This window comes from Artemia franciscana, chromosome 17 (assembly GCF_032884065.1).
Source record: "Artemia franciscana chromosome 17, ASM3288406v1, whole genome shotgun sequence".
In the NCBI taxonomy this organism is placed as follows: domain Eukaryota; kingdom Metazoa; phylum Arthropoda; class Branchiopoda; order Anostraca; family Artemiidae; genus Artemia; species Artemia franciscana.
In genome coordinates this window covers 39,270,713-39,291,638 of record NC_088879.1, presented here as the reverse complement: position 1 = coordinate 39,291,638, position 20,926 = coordinate 39,270,713, and the positions used below count along the sequence as shown (strand labels likewise).

Here is a 20,926-nt window from a genome sequence, read left to right as displayed (position 1 = left end):
GAAAAAATAAATATGAAAAGTTTTTTCTACTGAGAGTAAGAAGCAGCATTAAAACTTAAAACGAACAGTAATTATTACGCATATGAGGGGTTTACCTTCTCGTAATACATCGCTCTTTACGCCGAAATATTTTTAGTAATTTCAACTATTTATTCTACGGCCTTTGTGATTCAGGGGTCATTCTTAAGGAACTGGGACAAAATTTAAGATTTAATGTAAATAGTGAGGTATCGACAAGCGGTGAGGCCCCTCGTGTACGCAATAAAAACATACCAATATAGATGTCTGCTACGTAATTTAATTCGCAAGTTACGTATATTATTTATTTATGAAAACGTTCATTAAAAATTATAAGTTATAGATGCCTTTATAAGTAATCAAAAATTGGAGGGCAACTAGTCCTCCTCCCTCACTCCTTTTTCCTCAAAATCTTCCGATTAAAACTATGAAAAAGCTATTTAGCTCCAAAAACTTAATATGCAAATTTCGTTTTAATTATTTATGTGCGGAGAGCCAAGATCAAATTATGCATTAATTCGAAAACGTCCAGAAATTAAAAAAAAAAAAACAAGTTTTTTTAAATGAAAGCGAGGAGCGACATTAAAACTTAAAACGAATAGAAATTACTCCGTATTTGAAAGGGGCTTTTCCTCCTCAACGCCCTGCTCTTTACGCTAAAGTTTTTACTGTTTTAAAATGTAGAGTTAAGAGAAAGAGTCAAATGGTTACTGGGAAGTGTAGAGACGCTTTTATGGGGATTTTTTGGTTTGGGGAGAGAGTTGATGGGGGAGGGTTACCGAGGATGATCTTCCCATGGAGGAAATTCCCATGGGTAAGAGACTTTCAATGGAGGGGGCGCAGGATTTTCTAGAATTATTTAAAAAAAAATAATGAAAAAATAAATATGAAAAGTTTTTTCTACTGAGAGTAAGAAGCAGCATTAAAACTTAAAACGAACAGTAATTATTACGCATATGAGGGGTTTACCTTCTCGTAATACATCGCTCTTTACGCCGAAATATTTTTAGTAATTTCAACTATTTATTCTACGGCCTTTGTGATTCAGGGGTCATTCTTAAGGAACTGGGACAAAATTTAAGCTTTAATGTAAAGAGTGAGGTATCGAAAAGGGGTGAGCCCCTCATATACGCAATAAAAACATACGAATATAGATGTCTGCTACGTAATTTAATTCGTAAGTTGCGTATTTTATTTAATTATGAAAACGTTCATAAAAAATTATAAGTTATAGATGCCTTTGTAAGTAATCAAAAATTGGAGGGCAACTAGGCCTCCTCCCTCGCTCCTTTTTCTTCAAAATCTTCCGATTAAAACTATGAAAAAGCCATTTAGCCCCAAAAACTTAATATGCAAATTTCGTTTTAATTATTTATGTGCGGAGAGCCAAGATCAAATTATGCATTAATTCAAAAACGTCAAGAAATTAAACAAAAAAAAAACAAGTTTTTCTAAATGAAAGCGAGGAGTGACATTAAAACTTAAAACGAACAGAAATTACTCCGTATATGAAAGGGGCTTTTCCTCCTCAACGCCCCGCTCTTTACGCTAAAGTTTTTACTGTTTTAAAATGTAGAGTTACGAGAAAGAGTCAAACTTTAGCGGAAAGAGCAGTGCGTTGAGGAGGAAAAGCCCCTTTCATATACTGAGTAATTTCTGTTCGTTTTAAGTTTTAATGTCGCTAATTAACATTAAAACTTAAAACGAACAGAAATTACTCCGTATATGAAAGGGGCTTTTCCTCCTCAACGCCCCGTTCTTTACGATAAAGTTTTTTACTGTTTTAAAATGTAGAGTTAAGAGAAAGAGTTAAACTTTAGCATAAAGAGTGGGGTGTTGAGGAGGAAAAGCCCCTTTCATATACGGAGTAATTTCTGTTGGTTTTAAGTTTTAATGTCGCTCCTTACTTTCATTTAAAAAACTTTTTTTCGTTTCATAAAAACAAGCCCAATCCCAAAAGAACTACAAGATTAGCTGCAGAGAAGGCAAATATCGCAATAAGAAATTATTCCAATTTTTAATACAGTTAGTTCAATGAATGAACCTTTTTAGCTTGTAAAATGTTAGCTTTTATCACACAGTCTTGGCCGAGCTTTTCGTTAAGAAGTAATGATGCCAAGGCTATCTTAACAAAAAAAAAGAATGGGGTTTTAACCGAAAACTTTTATTGTAAGTGTTTTATTGTTTATTATTTTCTTTGCTGAAGACGGCCCTTAGATATAGGGCCGAAATATTCAAATAGGTTTTGTTTGTTCACTGTCTTGGGAAAAAAGTCCTCATTATTCTCTCTTCTGTAGTTGTATTATGGAAAGGCAGTGTGGACTTCGTCATTATTTATGTCACTTAACTGGGCACTAGAGCTTTTAATTTCCGTTCAAATAAGCCTTCTCGCGAAATTTTCGGACCACTGGGGTATGCGATCACTCCTGAAAAAAAAACGCATCTGTGATCTTTCTTCTGGCCTAAAATACAAAAATCCACATTTTTGCAGATATGAGCTTGAAACCGCTACAGTAGATATCACTGATACGCTGAACCTGAAGGTGTGATTTTCACTAAGATTTTATGGCTTTAAGGGGGTCTTTTTTTTGAAAATATAGCGAACTTTGTCAGGCTCATAACTTTTGATTGGTAAGACTAAACTTTATTAAACCTATATATTGAAAACCAGCATAAACATCTGATTCTTTTGATGAACCTATTGGTATAAAAATTATTTTACAGTTTCGGTTACTATTGACCCGGGTCGCTCCTTACTTACAGTTCGTTACCACGAACTGTTTGATTAGAAGGCTTGCATTTTAGAATTCGTTTCCAGTCCTTAAACGCGAGAAAAGAACATATTGCACGAGTAAATTTTTATTTATAATTAAATGTACCTAAAGAAATGCAAGTATCTGAACGCATAATATGCATATATATCTTACGGAGATAACGCTTATACAAACTATGGGAAGAAATGTCAACATTTACTGAAACAACAGATGATCAAAGGCTTGTAAAGTAATATTAAACCTATTCACAACAGATTTATCATCCTTTTCTCTTATATCAAATAGCACTTCGAGATTAAAAGACTTATTATCTCTTCCACATTTATATCTAATGAGATTCATGGTTTTACAAGGGAATCTAAATTTTGGAAATGCTTTCCTAATGAAAATATTTCGCTTACTTTAATAAACTTTATCAATAAATTCTTATAAAATTTAAGACACGTTATATCCCTTGGTGCCAATACACAAAAATAAGGGGGCGAGGTATGATATCTCAATTCTTGAAACCAAGACTCAAGGATAAGTGTATTTCACAGAAATTGGTTGGGGGACTTTTGTTTTTCTTTCGATTCTGGTTAATGAAATAACAAAAACAACATTTTTTCAAATTCAGGAGGGGAATTACCCCCTTCCCTCTCGTTCGCCCCTCGTTATATTCATGAATGTGGGACAGTTTATTGTAACGTTGTATAAGCGAAGGTTCTTATTAATAGATATCAAAAGTGTTTCAGTTATCGTGCTCATCATTTAACTGACTTTATTATTATAATTTAGTACAAAAATCCTGTGATAGATAGTCAATACTGCATACATCGAAAGACAAAAGATAACAACAAAAAGAAAACAACTATCAAATAGTTCGTGGTAACGAACTGTAGTAAGGAGCGACCCGGCTCAATAGTAAACGGAACTCTAAAAAACGGAATTTTGATGCTAAAATATACATAAAAAGAATCAGATTTTCATGCTGATTTTAAATATACAAGTTTCATCAAATTTTGTCTTTCTCATCAAAAGTTACGAGCCTGAAAAAATTTGCCTTATTTTAGAAAATAGGGGAAAACAACCCTTAAAAGTCACAGAATCTTAACGAAAATCACACCATCGCATTCGGCGTATCAGAGAACCGTATAGCAAAATTTTCAAGCTCCTATCTACAAAAATGTGGAATTTCGTATTTTTTGCCAGAAGACAAATCACGGGTGCGTGTTTATTTTTTGTTTTTGTTTTTTCTTCTTCTTTTCCCCAGGGGTCATCGTATCGACCAAGTGGTCCTAGAATGTCGCAAGAGGGCTCATTCTAACGGAAATGAAAAGTTCTAGAGCCCTTTTTAAGTGACCAAAAAAATTGGAGGGCACCTAGGCCCCTTCCCACGCTCATTTTTTCTCCAAAGTCAACAGATCAAAATTTTGAGATAGCCATTTTGTTCCGCATAGTCAAAAACCATAATAACTATGTCTTTGGGAATGACTTACTCCCCCACAGTCCCTGGGGGAGGAGCTGCAAGTTACAAACTTCGACCAGTGTTTACATATAATAATGGTTATTGGGAAGTGTACAGTCGTTTTCAGGGGATTTTTTTGGTTTTTTGGGGTGGGGTTGAGGGGAGGGGGCTATGTGGGAGGATATTTCCTTGGAGAGATATGCCATGGGGGAACAGAAATTCAATGAAAAGGGCGCAGGATTTTCTAAAATTACTATAAAAAAAACAATGAAAAAATAAACATGGAAAAGTTTTTTCAGTTTGAAAGAAAAGAGTAGCATTGAAACTTAAAACGAACAGAGATTATTACGCATATGAGGGGTTCTAAAAATACTTTAGCATAAAGAGCGAGGTATTTAGGAGGAGTACCTCGCTCTTTATGCTATAGTATTTTTAGTAATTTTAACTATTTATTCTACGGCCATTCTGATTCAGGGGTCATTCTTAAAGATTTGGGACAAAATTTACGATTTAGTGTAAAGAACGAGGTATTAACGAGGGTACAAACCCCTTCATATGCATAACAAAAAATAAAGAATATAAAATTTTGTTACGTAAGTTAATTCTTAAGTTACTTATATTTTTTACTAATAAACAAATCCGTTAAAAATTAAAATTTATAGTTGCCTTTTTATGTAACTGAAAAATTGCATGGCAACTAGGCCTCCTTCCCCATCCCTTATTTCTCAAAATCGTCTGATCAAAACTAAGAGAAAGCCATTTAGCCAAAAAAGGAATTAATACGCAAATTTCATTTTAATAATTTATGTGTGGAGAGCCAAAATCAAACATGCATTAATTCAAAAACGTTCAGAAATTACATAAAAAAAACTAGTTTTTTTAACTGAAAGTAAGGAGCGACATTAAAACTAAAAACGAACAGAAATTACTCTGTATATGAAATGGGTTTTCCCCTCCGCAATCCCTCGCTCTTTACGCTAAAGTTTGACTCTTTGCCACAATTCAGCTTTTTAAAACAGTTAAAGGGTAATCTGAAATTAAAAAAAAGAAAAATAATAATAAATGAGCGTGCAGAATTGGGGGATAAGAGGCTTGCTACCTCCTTATGTCTTTCTGTTCCTTCTTTTAATTTTTATAGTTGCTCTTCACTTTTATTTGAGAAATAAAGTCTTACTATTTTAATAATACAAAAAACTCTTAAAACAAGAAGGAGGTGTTACCTATTTTGACAAACAACAACCACTCACATGAAAACGGTCTTCGTGATCGTAATATTCTCAAAAAGAGCCGAGAACAGGCCAGGTTATTAGCTGTCATTTAGGTAGACCAATAGCTTAGGGAAACAGGTACAGAATTTTTTTATACTGGGGACAGAATTTAAAATGAAAACGCAAAATTGCGTTACGTTCCCCAACCTGTAGTAGAGTGAAAATGATTTCAAAATGATCTTGTACGTCTCCCTTCATATTTCTTGTAAATGAGATTGATAAGGTTGTTTGCTGTCATACACAATCCAGTATTAATCAATCACTGTAACAAATTTTCAGAGATTAATAATAGTTGTTCATTAATTAAGCATTTCTTTTTTCTTAGCAGTGCCCTTTATTGTAATTAATTATTATTCTCTGTGATGTACACACGCATTAGGATGCCCGAAAAAATTTTTGATGACAGGGTTGGGTTTGTAAAAAACTCTCTTGGAAAAGGCTTTAAAACAGATTTTGTAGAAAGCGGTTCACACGAGCAATATCTGTACATCTGGTTGGGTTGGGATTTTGTGGGTGTTTAGAAGACGCTGGTTTACCTCCACTCTTAAATTCTTTTTACCTCTACTCTTAAATTCGGTCAAGTAGTTTAATGTTGAAAATTGATATTCTAGTACATTAACGAAAAGAAATCTAGAAGCCAATATGACCAAGCCGAAAAAAAAAAACAAAACAGTATATAGTCTTTTCAACTCAAAAAAAAGGACTACACTTTTAAGAATCCACAATGTTGTTTACAATTTAAAAATAAAGATTAAAAAAAAAAATAAAAAAAATAAAATAAAAAATAAAAGATTAAAAATAAAGTATTACAGTAGAGAGGAAAGCCCCAATGATTCTAATTAAGCTGGGGACTACTTAAAATTCATTAAATACTTTTTTTTATCAATGATTGCGTTCAATTAAATCAATATTTTTTTTTTAAGTTCCCTGCTATGAATGAGCTAGGTATTTAGTTATTCACGTATGTTATATATTGCGTCCTTAAGGTGAACAGGGTGGTGGGTGGTGGATGCACAGCATAAGTTTCAAATTGCCTAAGCTCAACATTTGTGATTACCTTCAACCACTCCGCTAAAGAGTTTTATTTGTAGAATAGCGGCGAGTTTAGCGGGCTGAACCTCGTCAATATTTAATTTTTACCTTTCTTTTTCACAGAAGTAATAAAACCTCATTATCAAGAATTTGGAAACTTGTTCTGTGTCTTTGATCCTCCCGTAAATTTTTAGAGGAACTTGGGACATCCAAGAATAGTCACCACTCATCTCTCATCGCTGCGACCGCCAAAATTTTCTCCTATTCAGGTTGAAGTAATGTATTGAGATTTACGAGGTCAGTTCTGTAGCTGTGTCCTAGGGGGCTAAGGGAACTTACCAGTAGAGCCAATTTTATAGAAAATTAAGGAAAAAGTTTTTGAAATATTGTCGGTAAAATTATTCCTATCGGAAGGTCTTGTTGACAAGAACCCAACTGCACTTTTTTATGTTTTTAATTTTGGGTCCATGTCTAATAGTGAATTAACGGGGAGATTGAGAGAGTTCAAATTATAAAGAGTGTCTAAAGAAAGAGAATGAAGGTTTTGTATTATGAAAGTAATTTGTTCAGATCATTGGCCGTATACAAAGGCTCTTATTGGGGATACAAATCAATAATATTTTGGGTTTATCCAAAAATGTTTTGTATTCTATTATCCATAATTGAGACAATATGAAATGACTGGAATTAGCCGAAAAGTTGAATTAAAATTGTTGTCGATTAAATGGCAGTTACAATTAATGTCTTCAATTCCACTACAACGTAAAAAAGCACAACATATATACCAATTGTAGGAAATAAGAGAAACTGCAAGACCAATCACAGAAATACCAAAATGTCCAAATGGGGGAGCATATATGCCAAAGCAATCCAAGCATTTATTCTTTACTAGGTTGCATCTCTTGCTGCAAGCATGACATAAATAAATAATTTGTTGGAACAATCTAAATAAATATGCAATATAGCTTTAGCAATATCTAATTAAATAATACGTAAATAAACGTAAATAACTAAAATAATTTAACTAAACTAGTCCAATTATAAAATTAATTAAAGAATTATTTGTCGCTTACACATATGCAGTTTCACCTGTTTTCTCACATTATTTCCTCAATGCATCAGTTTACGATCTAAGAATGAAATTGATTCCAAAATCTTTTGTCCAAACCTTTTCTTTTGGATACTTGGCAGTAGTCTCAATCTTAGTTCAATGTAGAAATTGCTGGCAGAAGGCCAAAGAATGTTTGTTCCCTATTGGTCAGTCTATTATGTCTCATTATTTATTCCTAGGGTAAAAAGAGATCATGGCGACTCCAGAAGAAAAACAACCTTTCCTTACAACTGCAGCAACAGTAGCAGCGCTGTCTGCAGTGAGTGTTGTTGCAGCAAGGCCTCCTGGGCCTTCAGGATTGGAAGCAGCTATAGCAAGTGTTTCAACACCTGCTTCTTTGATTCAAGAAAAAGGTGGAAAACCAGGATGGAAAGCTGGTGATAAAGTTGAACCTAGTGAGAGACAGACAGCGAAACCTATACCAATACCAGCGCCTATTAGTAGTGTACCGTCTAGTGTTAATTCACGCGGCTCACATGTGCAATTTTTAAGTTCAAATAGTCTAAGATCTGAAGAAAGTGAAAATAATTGGTCGGCTCAGAACCAGCATACTTGGACTTCACCCCCAATACCAAGAGGTAGTATTCCGAATAATCGCTACGGTAGCTTAGGTAGAAAAACAAAACGATTACCAAGCTTGCGTTTAGCAAATGGACGCGTGAGTACACCCTCGGAAGAGGAGTTACGAAGCCCCCGTAGATTAGGACTTGTGGGACGCGATGGGCTTGGTAACAGTGGCCCGACTTGCTCAGACTCGCTGTTGACTGCTCTAGAAGACGAAGCAGCAGTTGCCAGTGTTACAGAGTATAACCTGAGCGAGATGAACTGTCGTGAGCCATCAATATGCACTCGTGTTGGTGGTGATGATGTTAGCCTATATGGAACGCCAAAAGAAGAATTAACCACTGCTAGTCAGCCTATCATAAACGAGCCCAAAGCTTCTTTTCTTCGCAATCAGCTTCAGGCTTTATTTCAGCCCACGGATAATAAACTTGCAATGAAGTTGTTTGGAAGTAAAAAAGCACTAATGAAAGAAAGAATTAGACAAAAAGCTGCCGGCCATTGGATTATTCATCCTTGTTCCAGTTTCAGGTAAGATCAAAACCTCTTTTGTAGGTAAGCTAGTGCAAAACATACAGGGTAATTCAAAAAAAAGTTAAAGCGCTCTTTCTTTAATTGAAATCATAGCAAAATCCCTAAAATCAAAACACTCTAATGACTCTTCCTCTTTCTCTTCCCGTATTTTATTTGATACTTGAGATAATGAAAAAGCTTTAATTTTTCTAAAATGTGTTTTGTCTTACACTTCCTTACATAAATAACTTAAAATAAGAACTTTTGACATCAAAATTATTGTCTCATATCTTCTAACTTAAAGTAAAATCTGTTTTCCAAGAAAAATGATAGATACAATTAGTCAAAATGCCTGAATTAACACTTTTTAGCCATTCCACTCTCCTGTTAAAATTTAGGTAAAGTTCGAGTTTGGCTCCTTTTTGCTATCTTTGAAAGGGGTTAAGTTAGGAAAATGAAACTTTCAGGGATGAATCCAGGGCCAAAAGATACACTGGGAAGTTTTTGTCAGGCTTCCATGTTAAAACTCCTCTGATTTCTAAGTCTTAGAAATTTGCCTACTTGACAGATTTTTAAATTTTGACAAAACAACATTTTGCATTAATTTTCATTAATAAGTTTCTTTTTCTGTGGGTCTAGTCCTGAAAATGCAATTCCTGTTATTTGAGCAGAATTTTAAGCCATATGAATGTTTTTTTTTAACTTAAGGAAATGTATTTGCAGATCTTTGAAAACTTATAAATAGGGATTGAGAAAAGTTGTGAAGCTGAAAACAGTTTCTTGGTACTTCATTTAAGCGGAAGATCGGTTCTACAAGGTTTCTTTTCATAAAATAATTATTTTTAAAGGTCATCAAAGGTCATTGCTCTCTAGAGGGAGAAAGAGTGAAGGAATGTGTTTCAAAAATATCTTCACAGGACCTTTTTTAGCCTGTAGACCTACCTCTGAAAGTTTCATTTTCCTAACCTAATCCTTCTCCAAGATAGCAAAAAGTAGCTAAACTAGAATTTTACCAAAATTTATTGTTTAGCATGAGCTCCTTTTATATTATTGTCGCCAACTAAAGGTACCTTCACGTAGCTTGGGCTAAGAAGGTTGTCATGTTTTTTTGTTTTTTTTTTTGTTTTTGTTTTTTGGTCGGTGCATGAAACTATCATTTGACCCAAAAACATACATTTGAAAAATCATAACAAAATTTCATCATTTATTTGATTGTTGCAAAATAATGAAGTTTTTAAGGCAATATAAAGTATTCATCAGTATTGTCACGAATAAGCCACCAAAATTAATTAGTTGATGTTGACATTGCTCTTCATCCGTAAAAATTTCAAATATCATCACTCAGTTGATTCCTAAAGACAACTGCACGTTAAAATACGGACTGCGCCTTCTTAAGCTGTTTGGTACCATTTGTTTTTTTACGTACTTTTACTGATATTCCAAACACTTTTTTTCTTTGGTGCTCACCACTACCAATAATTACATAACTTTGCACACGGAGGTCATTTTCGTAAAAAAATTTCCAATTTTTTAAAAGATAAATATGGACATAAATGCTTCCACCTAAAACAATCAAACTTAATTTTCCACCGTCCTTGGTACTTTAAAAACTAGTAATAACCTGTTTTTTGTGAAAGAACAAATTTTTACGTCTTTCCATTAATTTTTCGCCTAAGTAGTTATAAAACTAAATTAACGAGAAGAGTTCAAGGCTAGTAATTGAAAAGGATTAGATTCCGAATTCCAAACAAGGGAAGAAGCATCCCTGCAAGATTTACTGTGACAAAGGGAAATACAGGATAATTACCTTCACTGTTTGTAAGTAGGGACGGCATTTAATAAGGGACAGAAAGAAACTCTGGTGATGATTAGAATTGTATCTTTTTTCCCTAGTTGCATTCAATTTATTTTCTTGTCCAAACAACTCATGATAACGAACTGTAAGTAAGGGGTGACTCGGGTCAATTGTTTATAGAAACTAAAAAAAAAACTTATAATAATTTATGCGCGTAGTGAGTCAGTTTTTTATGCTTATTACAAATATATTTTAAAATAAATAAATACACAAATATAGAAAATTTGCCTGATTCTGAAAAAAAGGGAGGGACAACCCCTAGGGGAGGTCATGGTAATAACACCATTAGGCTCAGCATATCAGAGACTAGTTATATAAAAGAGGACCAAGTTGCCATCGACTGTCGATTTTGAGATAGCCAATCGACTTAAAAGTATCACCCAACTATTTATTGAACTTCTATGTTCCAGAAAAAGTAATGTCATATAGTGGCTAATTAGTTGCTAATAGTCACGAAAATCATCTGACGGCAACGCTATAGTGTTGTGTATTGTGAGGAGCCATGAGGCTTCAATGTACTATTGTTATTTTATCTTCTCAGAGGCCCTTATGGAGGGAGTGATCGTATAAACTTCAGAAGGAGATCACTCGACAAGAAATTGAAAGCTCTAGAGCCTTTTTTAAGAATCGAAAGTGATCCAGGAGCCACCACTCCCATGCCCTTTTTCCCCAAATGCATCCAATCAAAATTTTGAGACAGGCCTTGACAAAAAACAATAATCCAAAGGTCAAATAATTATGCCTCAGGGGTTGAAGTCCCCACCATCAATGGAATCCAGGGCAAAGGATGTATGTCATGCAAGTTGGCAATTGTTAACATTAAGAATTTTATTTTATTTTGAGAAAAGAGGGTATATATGATAAAAACGCTTAGGGTGATAAAAAACGCTTAAGGAAAGGTTGAAAGGGATATGAAATACAATCAAGAAATATATAGGCTTGCTGATAGTCAAAGTGAAATATCAACAATACCTATGGAACGGCTGGGGTTATTAAGCTGAAACTTTCAAGGTATGTTGAGAGGATGTGAAATAGCGATGGAATGATAATCAGCCTCCTACTCTCCTTATCGTTTTAAAGTACCCCTTTTCCCAACAATAATCAAAATTGTGTGATTGTAATTTTGTTCAAACTTGTTATAAGGTCCAATAGCTATGCCTCCGGGAATGCTATGGCCCTAACAGCCCAGGGGCAAGGATTATAAATTATGCAATCCTCCAGTCGTTTACATGCATGGTTTTATCATTAGAAAAATGGGAAATGTTTGACTCTGAGTGTACTAATTTAAAAGAAAAGAAAGTTTCTCCGAGGCAAGTAGAGAACGAAGTTGAAAATTAAACATATTATTATTATTTTTTTTTTTTACTGGGGCTGGCGAATAAACAGAACATCATAGAGATATGTTTAATAAATCATTTGAATGGAAATCAAATTTGCTAGTGCCTTTTTTAAGGCACTTGATTGTAGGGCAACTAGCCCTCCTCTCTAAATGCCCCCTTTCCCTAAAGCCATGCAATCAAAATTTTGAGATAGCCTTTTTGTTCAAGATAGTTCAAAGATCCACTCTCTATGGTTTTAGTGATGATACTACCCTCTATAGTCCCTGGTGAAAGGACTTTACGATGTATCGGTATCGGACGTATCGATATCTCACGTAAGGGTATGGGCGTATTGTTATTTGGCGTGTTGCTATTACAGGTATCTTAGACAGATTTTTAATACCTCATATAGAAGATATTGCTCATATCTACGTCCTTTTTATAAAATCCACCGCCAGCAAAGTTTCGAATGACACTAAAAACGGCACTTTTGGTGCCATGACACAAGTGGAAAATCTGGGGCTATTGGTCTACCAGAACTTTCTCAAATCAATTGAAAATGACAGAGAAGACTGAAAAACGAGCCATACAGAAATAAAAAGGGTAAAGAAGTACTAAAGAAAACTGACCTGTTTCAGTGGATGCTTGAATTATGCAGGCTTATCTTAGTTTTGACAAGATTTTTGTAGAAAATAAATTTCAGAAAGGGGGGGTAAATTGGTCTCTTTAGGAAATTGGGGTCTAAGATTGGCAGTTGTCCCAACCCCCAACCCCTTGTCACTTAGCGGTTGGAGAGGTGAAGCATGCGGTTCTGGAACTACTGAAAGTTGTATATTCCACATTTTTGCAGATAGGAGCTTTGAACCTCTACAGTAGAAGAGTTCTCTGATTTACTTAATCTGATGGTTAATCTGATGATGTTTCCCCCTTTTTTGATAATAAGGCCAATTTTCTCAGGCTCCTAATTTCTTATGGGTAAGCTAAAACTTGATGAGACTTATATATTCAAAATTAGCATAAAAAGCTGATTTTTTTGATGTATCTATTGGTATCAAAATTCCGTTCTTCAGAGTTTTGGTTACCATTGCGTCGGGTCGTTCCTTGCTACAGTTCGTTTCCACGAACTGTTTGATGTTCCAATAGGACTAACTAAAATCTTTGCCGACAATACTTCAAAGCCATTGTCCTTGATTGTAAATGAAATTAACTCTTTCGGCTGGTCCCTAAATACTTGGCTGCTCAAAAAATCCAAGGTTGGCAATAATGGTGTCACTTTGGCCACATTATTTGTCTTTCGATTTAATCCATTGTTTCGTGTTATCAAACAGTTCGTGGTAACGAACTGTAGTAAGGAGCGACCCGGCTCAATAGTAAACGAAACTCTAAAAAACGGAATTTCAATGCTAAAAGATATATCAAAAGAATCAGATTTTTATGCTGATTTTAAATATATAAGTTTCATCAAATTTAGTCTTTGTCATCATAAGTTACGAGCCTGAGAAAATTTGCCTTATTTTAGAAAATAGGGGGTAACACCCCCTAAAAGTCATAGAATCTTAACGAAAATCGCACCATCGGATTCAGCGTATCAGAGAACCCTATGGAAAAAATTTCAAGGTCCAATCCACAAAAATGTGGAATTTCGTATTTTTTGCCAGAAGACAAATCACGGGTGCGTGTTTATTTGTTTTTTTTTTTGTTTTTTTTCCCCAGGGGCATCGTATCGACCAGGTGGTCCTAGAATGTCGCAAGAGGGCTCATTCTAACGGAAATGAAAAGTTCTAGTGCCCTTTTTAAGTGACCAAAAAAATTGGAGGGCACCTAGGCCACCTCCAACGCTCATTTCTTTACGAAAGTCAACGGATCAAAATTTTGAGATAGCCATTTTGTTCCGCATAGTCTAAAACCATAATAACTATGTCTTTGGGGATGACGTACCCCCCACAGTCCCTGGGAGAGGGGCTGCAAGTTACAAACTTTGGCCAATGTTTACATACAGTAATGGTTACTGGGAAGTGTACCGACGTTATCAGGGGGATTTTTTTGGTTTGGGTGTGGGGTTCAGGGGAGGGGGCTATATGGGAGGATCTTTTCTTGGAAGAATATTTCATGGGGGAAGAGAAATTCAATCAAAAGGGCGCAGGACTTTCTAGCATTACTATAAAAAACAAACAATGAAAATATAAACATGAAAAAGTTTTTTCAATTGAAAGTAACGAGAAGCATCAAACCTTAAAACGAACAGAGATTATTACGCATATGAGGGGTTCTAAAAATACTTTAGCATAAAGAGTGAGGTATTTAGGAGGAGATAAATACTTCACTCTTTATGCTAAAAATTTTTTAAGTAATTTCAACTATTTATTCTACGGCCTTTCTGATTCAGGGGTCATTCTTAAAGAATTGGGACAAAACAAGATTTAGTGTGAAGAGCGAGGTATTAACGAGGGGACCAACCCCCTCATATATATAGTCAAAAATATAAGAATATAAAAGTTTGTTACGTAAGTTAATTCTTAAGTTGCGTATTTTTTTACTAATAAAAACGTTCGTTAAAAATTAAAAGGTCTAGTTGCCTTTTTAAGTAACCGAAAAATTGGAGGACAACTAGGCCTCCTTCCCCACCCCTTATTTCTCAAAATCGTATGATCAAAACTAAGAGAAAGCCATCCAAAAAAAGAATTAATATGCGAATTTCATTTTAATAATTTATGTACGGAGAGCCAAAATCAGACATGCATTAATTCAAAACTTTCAGAAATTAAATAAAAAAAACAAGTTTTTTGAAATGAAAGTAAGGAGCGACATTAAAACTTAAAACAAACAGAAATTACTCCTTATATGAAAGGGGTTTTTCCTCCTCGACGCCCCGCTCCTTGTGCTTAAGTTTGATTCTTTCTCGCAACTCTACTTTTTAAAACAATAAAAAACTTTAGCGTAAAGAGCGGGGCGTCGAGGAGGAAAAACCCCTTTCATATAAGGAGCAATTTCTGTTCGTTTTAAGTTTTAATGTCGCTCCTTACTTTCATTTCAAAAAACTTGTTTTTTTTATTTAATCTCAGTTCAAAGGATCTACGCTAGGCCTTTTTGGTGGTTTGTTACTAGCTACTTCAAAGGATTTTGAGCCCCATGGGTATAATCAGCAATTGCCCCCTGTTTCCCCAAAATTCCATTTTCAACCAGATATTTGAACTTTAGTGCCCCAAAACTGACCCAGAGGGTGAAGAAAGCTACGACGAGTTACAATGACATCCTCTTGAACTATTTATTTTTCCTTTTTCATAGATAGATTATGCAAGAAAGGATGAGACGGCAAGGACACGTTCTGCTGATGAAGGATGACACATACCAATGATTGTCCTTGTCGGTGAACCGTTTAGGGCCAAACAAAAGCAGATCCTCCCCGAACGGGATAGGAGGATGACACAAGGAAATATTTAAAGGAAATGGGAACTTCTTGTATGGATGTAAAGAGGGGGGCTTCGTGATCGGGATGGAGGAGGAGCGTGCTTAGTTTTGTCGGCCTCAGGCTGCCTGGTACTTCAGTAAGTTAATTAGTAATTGACACATTTGAAGATGTCAATAGTGTTCCTACATTGAGATGGTTTTATTATTATTTCAACAAACCTTATTACAACAAACAAACAAGTTATTTCAACAAACAAGTCTCTATTATGAGCAGTTTAGCTGTTAATTCAAGCCAAAAACACACCAAAAGATAACAACACACACGTTTAATTTAGAAATATTTTAAAAATAAGAAAAAATAAAAGCTTCTTGGATTTTTGTTTTATTTTTGTGTATCGTCCTGTATTTTAAGATTCGCTATTGGCAAATCGTTGGTTAATAGCAAAAAGGTTGCTCTACATTTTGCCCGTCCCTTTTGCTGCTAATGTAGTTACAGCAAAAGTTTCTTCGGTTCTTTCCCCACTATGTTGCGACTATTTGTCACAAATATTTCCTTGGGAATAGCCAAAGTTTATCTCAAACGTGGAGTTATTATCTTTTTGTGCTAGTTCCATACTACTTTAAACTGAACTTTTATTTAAAATGATTGTAAACCAACTTCAGGAATTTTGATTACATGGTTGAACGACAAAGCATGCTAACTTAATAGGTCTTTACTGATTGCCTTTCCATATTCTTAGCTTTTTGGCTGGGGCGAGGGGGGGCAGCTTCGTTTTTTGAGCCTCTTGTCTGTACTGCAGTAAGTGGGGCGTCGTTTTCTTGACCGATTCTAGTAAAAACGCACTTGTAGTATATCACATTTAGAACAGACATTAACCAGTAGATTGACTGTGCGTCTTTAATGTTTTCAGTGGGAAAGCAGGTATGCGACCCAGCGACTTTGGGACCGCAAGAAACTCAGCCATTTCTGTGGACGAAGTGTCCTTCCTAGCTTTAATTTTAGCCTTCACAATTTAGTCAAAAAGTAGTATTGTTGACTTGTTCAGCTGAGAGACATCGTATGACAAAACGACCTATACCACTAGAAATCTCGTACAAAATAACGTTGGATAGCGTTTGTAGCTTAATTTTGACAAGGGGTATTAGTTGCGTCCTTATTGCTATCAACCGGTGAAATGCTGGGTTTCAACCCGCTTTTAGGATTTGTCTTTGACCTTGCCTTCTCCTCATTTTTCTCTCCTTTCGTCTCCCCATTAAACTTTGAAGCGGTTCCTGTAATTCCTTTGCGTCAGAGATATTTTTCCAAACAGTTGATTGCTTAAGAATACTGTTGTTCTATCACCTAGCTATTCCAGATTTATCAAGTTATTTTTTGCCTTTTTTTTTCATTTAGGCTATCAATCGTCAATGTTAGTTTATGAAACTCATAAATTACACGGTTTTGTCTAATCTAAGGCGAGATTTGACACTTTATATGCATATTGCATACATAATCGTGATGAGAGGAATGTATATTTGACGAAGGAAAGTAAGTTTAACTGCCAACACGTTATCGGCGTAAAAGAACTTGATTTTTTTTTCCAAGTCAGTATCGGAAAAATGTAGCTTCGAATTAGTTTGTTAAAAATACCAAGCCACCCGAGGAAGTAAAATAATTCGATGAGGGCATAAAAGTCATTATTAGTTGTAATTTTGTAAAATAGTTTTGGGCTCAGCTCCATCATAAGCAACTTTCTCCCTCCATACCTCTGCAAGTGAAACTCTAGTTGAGATTGCTAAGTCTCAATCTTTGCTACAAAGTTTAATTTCTGTTTAAGTGAACCCTTTTACAATCTTATACAACCATTATTTTGGTATGATCGCCCCTGGGGAAAAAGCGAGAGAAATAAAGGACACATTAGTACTACCCATGCAAAAAGTGATATTCCTTGTTATTCAAGGTGTGGGACTTTCGGGTTTTCATTCTGAAATTACCATGTCAGGGTTTTCAGTAATAGCGATATGAATACTCACTTTTTATTACACATCGTTGGTTTTTTTGGGGGGGGATTCTTTGAGCTCTTTTTCAAAATCCTCAAATTAAAAAAAAAAAAAACAAAAAACATATAACTAACCAATGGTTAAATTAAACCATACAACAATTATCATTCCTAAAGAAAAATTTATGTTCTGATCCTTAGGAGGAACGGAGGGGGAGGGGGTTCTCCTCATAGTTTCTGCTCATTTGAGTTCAAATCGATTATTTATTGTAACTTTTCACTTATTCATTGATGGTGACTAGTGGTAGTTTCACGATTCTCTGCTCATTTTAGTTTAATAAAGCTCTTTACTTTTCTTTGAATGGCCTTTTTCTTATTTTTTTTAAATTAATTTATTCTTCGTTTTCAATTGAAATAGTCTTTTCATTGGTTAAGGTATTTCTTCTCAGTATCAATTTCCCACGTAAAATTCCCAAAGGCTTAATTATTACTATGCTTCACCGCAAGATGAAAATAAAGATACCATTCGATAGCAAAGATTATGCTCTTGAGTATTTTGACTTTGATTTTTTTACTTTTTGTGATATATAATATTGCACTTCGCAATATTTTTATTTTTGTTTACAATATTACAAAAAACTAAGCATTTTCGAAAAGTAGGATCACGTTAGAACTTTAGCATCTTTTTATTCTCCATCAAGTACTTAAAATAACAGAACATACTATTTTAAATTCTTTTGGTATTTCTCCGTAAGAATCCAGATTTTGGCGTCCCCTGTAATGTTTGACAAAGATTTTTGAACAGTCTTTAATAATATATACCCTTTTAATATTGGGATACATATAGTTTTACACCTTTACAACTTTCCCTGAAAAAAAAGACACCTAACATTATCTCCTTCTGTTCACTGCATCTATGCTATTTGAACGACCTGATTGTGTTTCACCCTTTTGAATTAGTTTAATAGCAAGAGCAGAAGTAGTAATGGTAGCAGCCCCGAAATTTTCAACTTGATACCCTCAGTCATTCTGGAGATGTTGTTAAGACTTCTTATTGACAACCAGCATGCACATAAAACCTTTGGTTTAGTTTTAAAGTAACATAAGTCGAAGTAGCAGAAATAGTAATTGGAGAAATGGGAGTAATGTAGGTGAAGGGTCCCTTCTCTACTTCCGCCACTATTGGAGATCTCTAATGCCACCAGAGTAACCTGGCAGCACCTCGGGGGGTCAGGGGTAACCCTGACGCGGCAAGGATGTCTACGTGTCCTCGTCTTGTCGGTTTCCAACAACCGGCAGGGTGATGACAAGTGTACCTCCCCCACGGTAAGAAAGGGGCACACTAATTGGCCGAAGATGCCACGCCATAGCCACGAATATTAAGCTCCAACAGTTCTCTCTCTTTTTTCCCTCTCGGAAAGATATCTTGATTAGCACAAGATTCTCTCCCTATACCAAACCAGTCAAATCTCAGCTTTTCTTTAGGCTACCGCCCTAATTTCTACCTAGGCTAAACAAGAAAAGTCAAAAGTAGGAAAAAACTTACGGTAATATTTTCAAACACAACCTTACACTTTCGGATCAGGCACAAGATTATATCAACAACACACAAAACCTCGCGGGTAGATTCTCGCGCGGAGGAAAGCGCCCTGACCCTCTGGCTATGAATCGCCGAATTAAATTCAGATTACCCAGTATCCTTTGTAGATTTTTGACTCTAGATTTAAGTTATGTGAGTGATCGCTCGTCTCCATTTTAAGGTTATTTATTCAGGAATTCGTTCGTGACGTCTCATAATAGCAGCTAGACCCAGGGTTCAAATATTGCAACTGAAGAGAAAATAAATAAATTTTACAAAAAGGGCATTTTTCTGATCAAAGGGTCCCAAAACCTTCCTCCTAAGAAAGAACAACCACCACCACACCATTGGTGAGAACATAAAAACACAAAACATAAAAAATATACACAATCAACTTCGAAATCACAAAATCTATTTTTATCTTCTCTTCTTTTGTACATCTCCAATGCAGCTATCTGCCGGCTTAAGGATCCACGACTATATGATCTGCTTGGCTTAGTTCCATGGCCATTCACAATTCAATCAATTCACAAACAATTCACAACATTCACAAACAATCTTGCTACTATCTGTACAGCCCTTTAGATCAACTTTGGGATTTTGAAGAAGGAATAATCGACGCGATTTGTGAAACCTAATCGTACTTAACATGATCAAATCAAAATTTTCTCACTCATGCAAATTTACATTTGAGAGAAGCGTGGAATCAGGTTCTGCCACATTCGATGATGTGAATCATCAAGAAGAATTGTCTGAACTAGGCTCTTAACCTCCACCGGTAAAAACAACACCACATCTTAATTAAAATAGGAATTGCCCCTTGGAATATTTTGAAAGCACCTTTGGCCAAAAATTTAAAGGCCTGCGAGAATAATGATCACAATATTCCAAATTGAAATTGTATTATTATTAATATATAATAATATAATAATATAAAAGGCCTGCGACAATGATAGGGGCACAGGGAAACCAGATAAGAATCTCAACGAACCATGAATTAGCCCATCCCCCAGGATAGTCGAATGACAAACATACAGCAATGTCAATTGAAGAACAAACTTGGATATCTTGCTCGAAAAATCATACTCGGAGGAAATCATTGGCCATTTCAATTAAGGGTAAGAATATTGAATTGGACTACAGGGTGAGAATTTAGAAGGAATATTTAGCAGCTTTTACTGGAAGCATCTCCCTGGAATTCAAGATTGAAGAGGCGAGGCCTCGTTAAATGAGTCACAATCGGATGAGAACTGGTAAGAGACTCTGCAACTGCCACACAGCAAAAATGAAGGTTTGAAGTAAATTATTTGAGTTATCAGCAAAAAGTAATGATTCCAAACATATCAAGTTACTTCCCTTCCAGTAGTCTCGTGAAAAATTGTTTCCCTCAATCAGCGGTTGTCTCCTGCAAGCTAATCAGTTGCGTGTTATATAAATTCATAATATTGTATTCTATTCTAGGTAGGCTACGCCCATCAAGAATTCAATTTAGAATATTGTAATTAATACTCGTCTTTACCAGCACCTTTTATATATATAGTCTACTACTTTAGTTTAATTAATCCCTATCAAACAGTTCGTGGTAACGAACTGTAGTAAGGAGCGACCCGGCTCAATAGTAACCAAAACTCTAAAAAATGGAATTTTGATGCCGATAGCTACATAAACAAATCGTATTTTAATGCTGATTTCAAATATATAACTTTCATCAAGATTAGTCTGACCTATCAAAAGTTACGAGCCTGAGAAAATTTGCCTCATTTTAGAAAATAGAAGAAAACACCCCCTAAAAGTCATACAATCTTAACGAAAATCACACCATCGGATTCAACGTATCAGAGAACCTTATTGTAGAAGTTTCAAGCTCCTATCTACAAAAGTGTGGAATTTCGCATTTTTTGCCAGAAGACAAATCACGGATGCGTGTTTATTTGGTTTTTTTTTTCCAGGGGTGATCGTATCGACCCAGTCGTCCTAGAATGTCGTGGGAGGGCTCATTCTAACGGAAATTAAAAGTTCTAGGGCCCTTTTTAAGTGACCAAAAAAATTGGAGTTCACCTAG

At 35.2% G+C, this 20,926-nt stretch overlaps 1 protein-coding gene across 3 annotated transcripts in view; it reads left to right on the top strand.

The window, feature by feature from the left end:
• Positions 1 to 20,926, top strand: part of LOC136038225 (potassium/sodium hyperpolarization-activated cyclic nucleotide-gated channel 3-like) — a 292,504-nt gene that overhangs the window by 48,586 nt on the left and 222,992 nt on the right. For all 3 annotated transcript variants that reach the window (XM_065721317.1, XM_065721319.1, XM_065721318.1), the window contains exon 2: positions 7,830 to 8,742. In XM_065721317.1, the coding sequence (XP_065577389.1) occupies positions 7,844 to 8,742 (899 nt within the window). In that variant the 5' untranslated portion in view covers positions 7,830 to 7,843. The remainder of the gene's footprint in view (positions 1 to 7,829; positions 8,743 to 20,926) is intronic.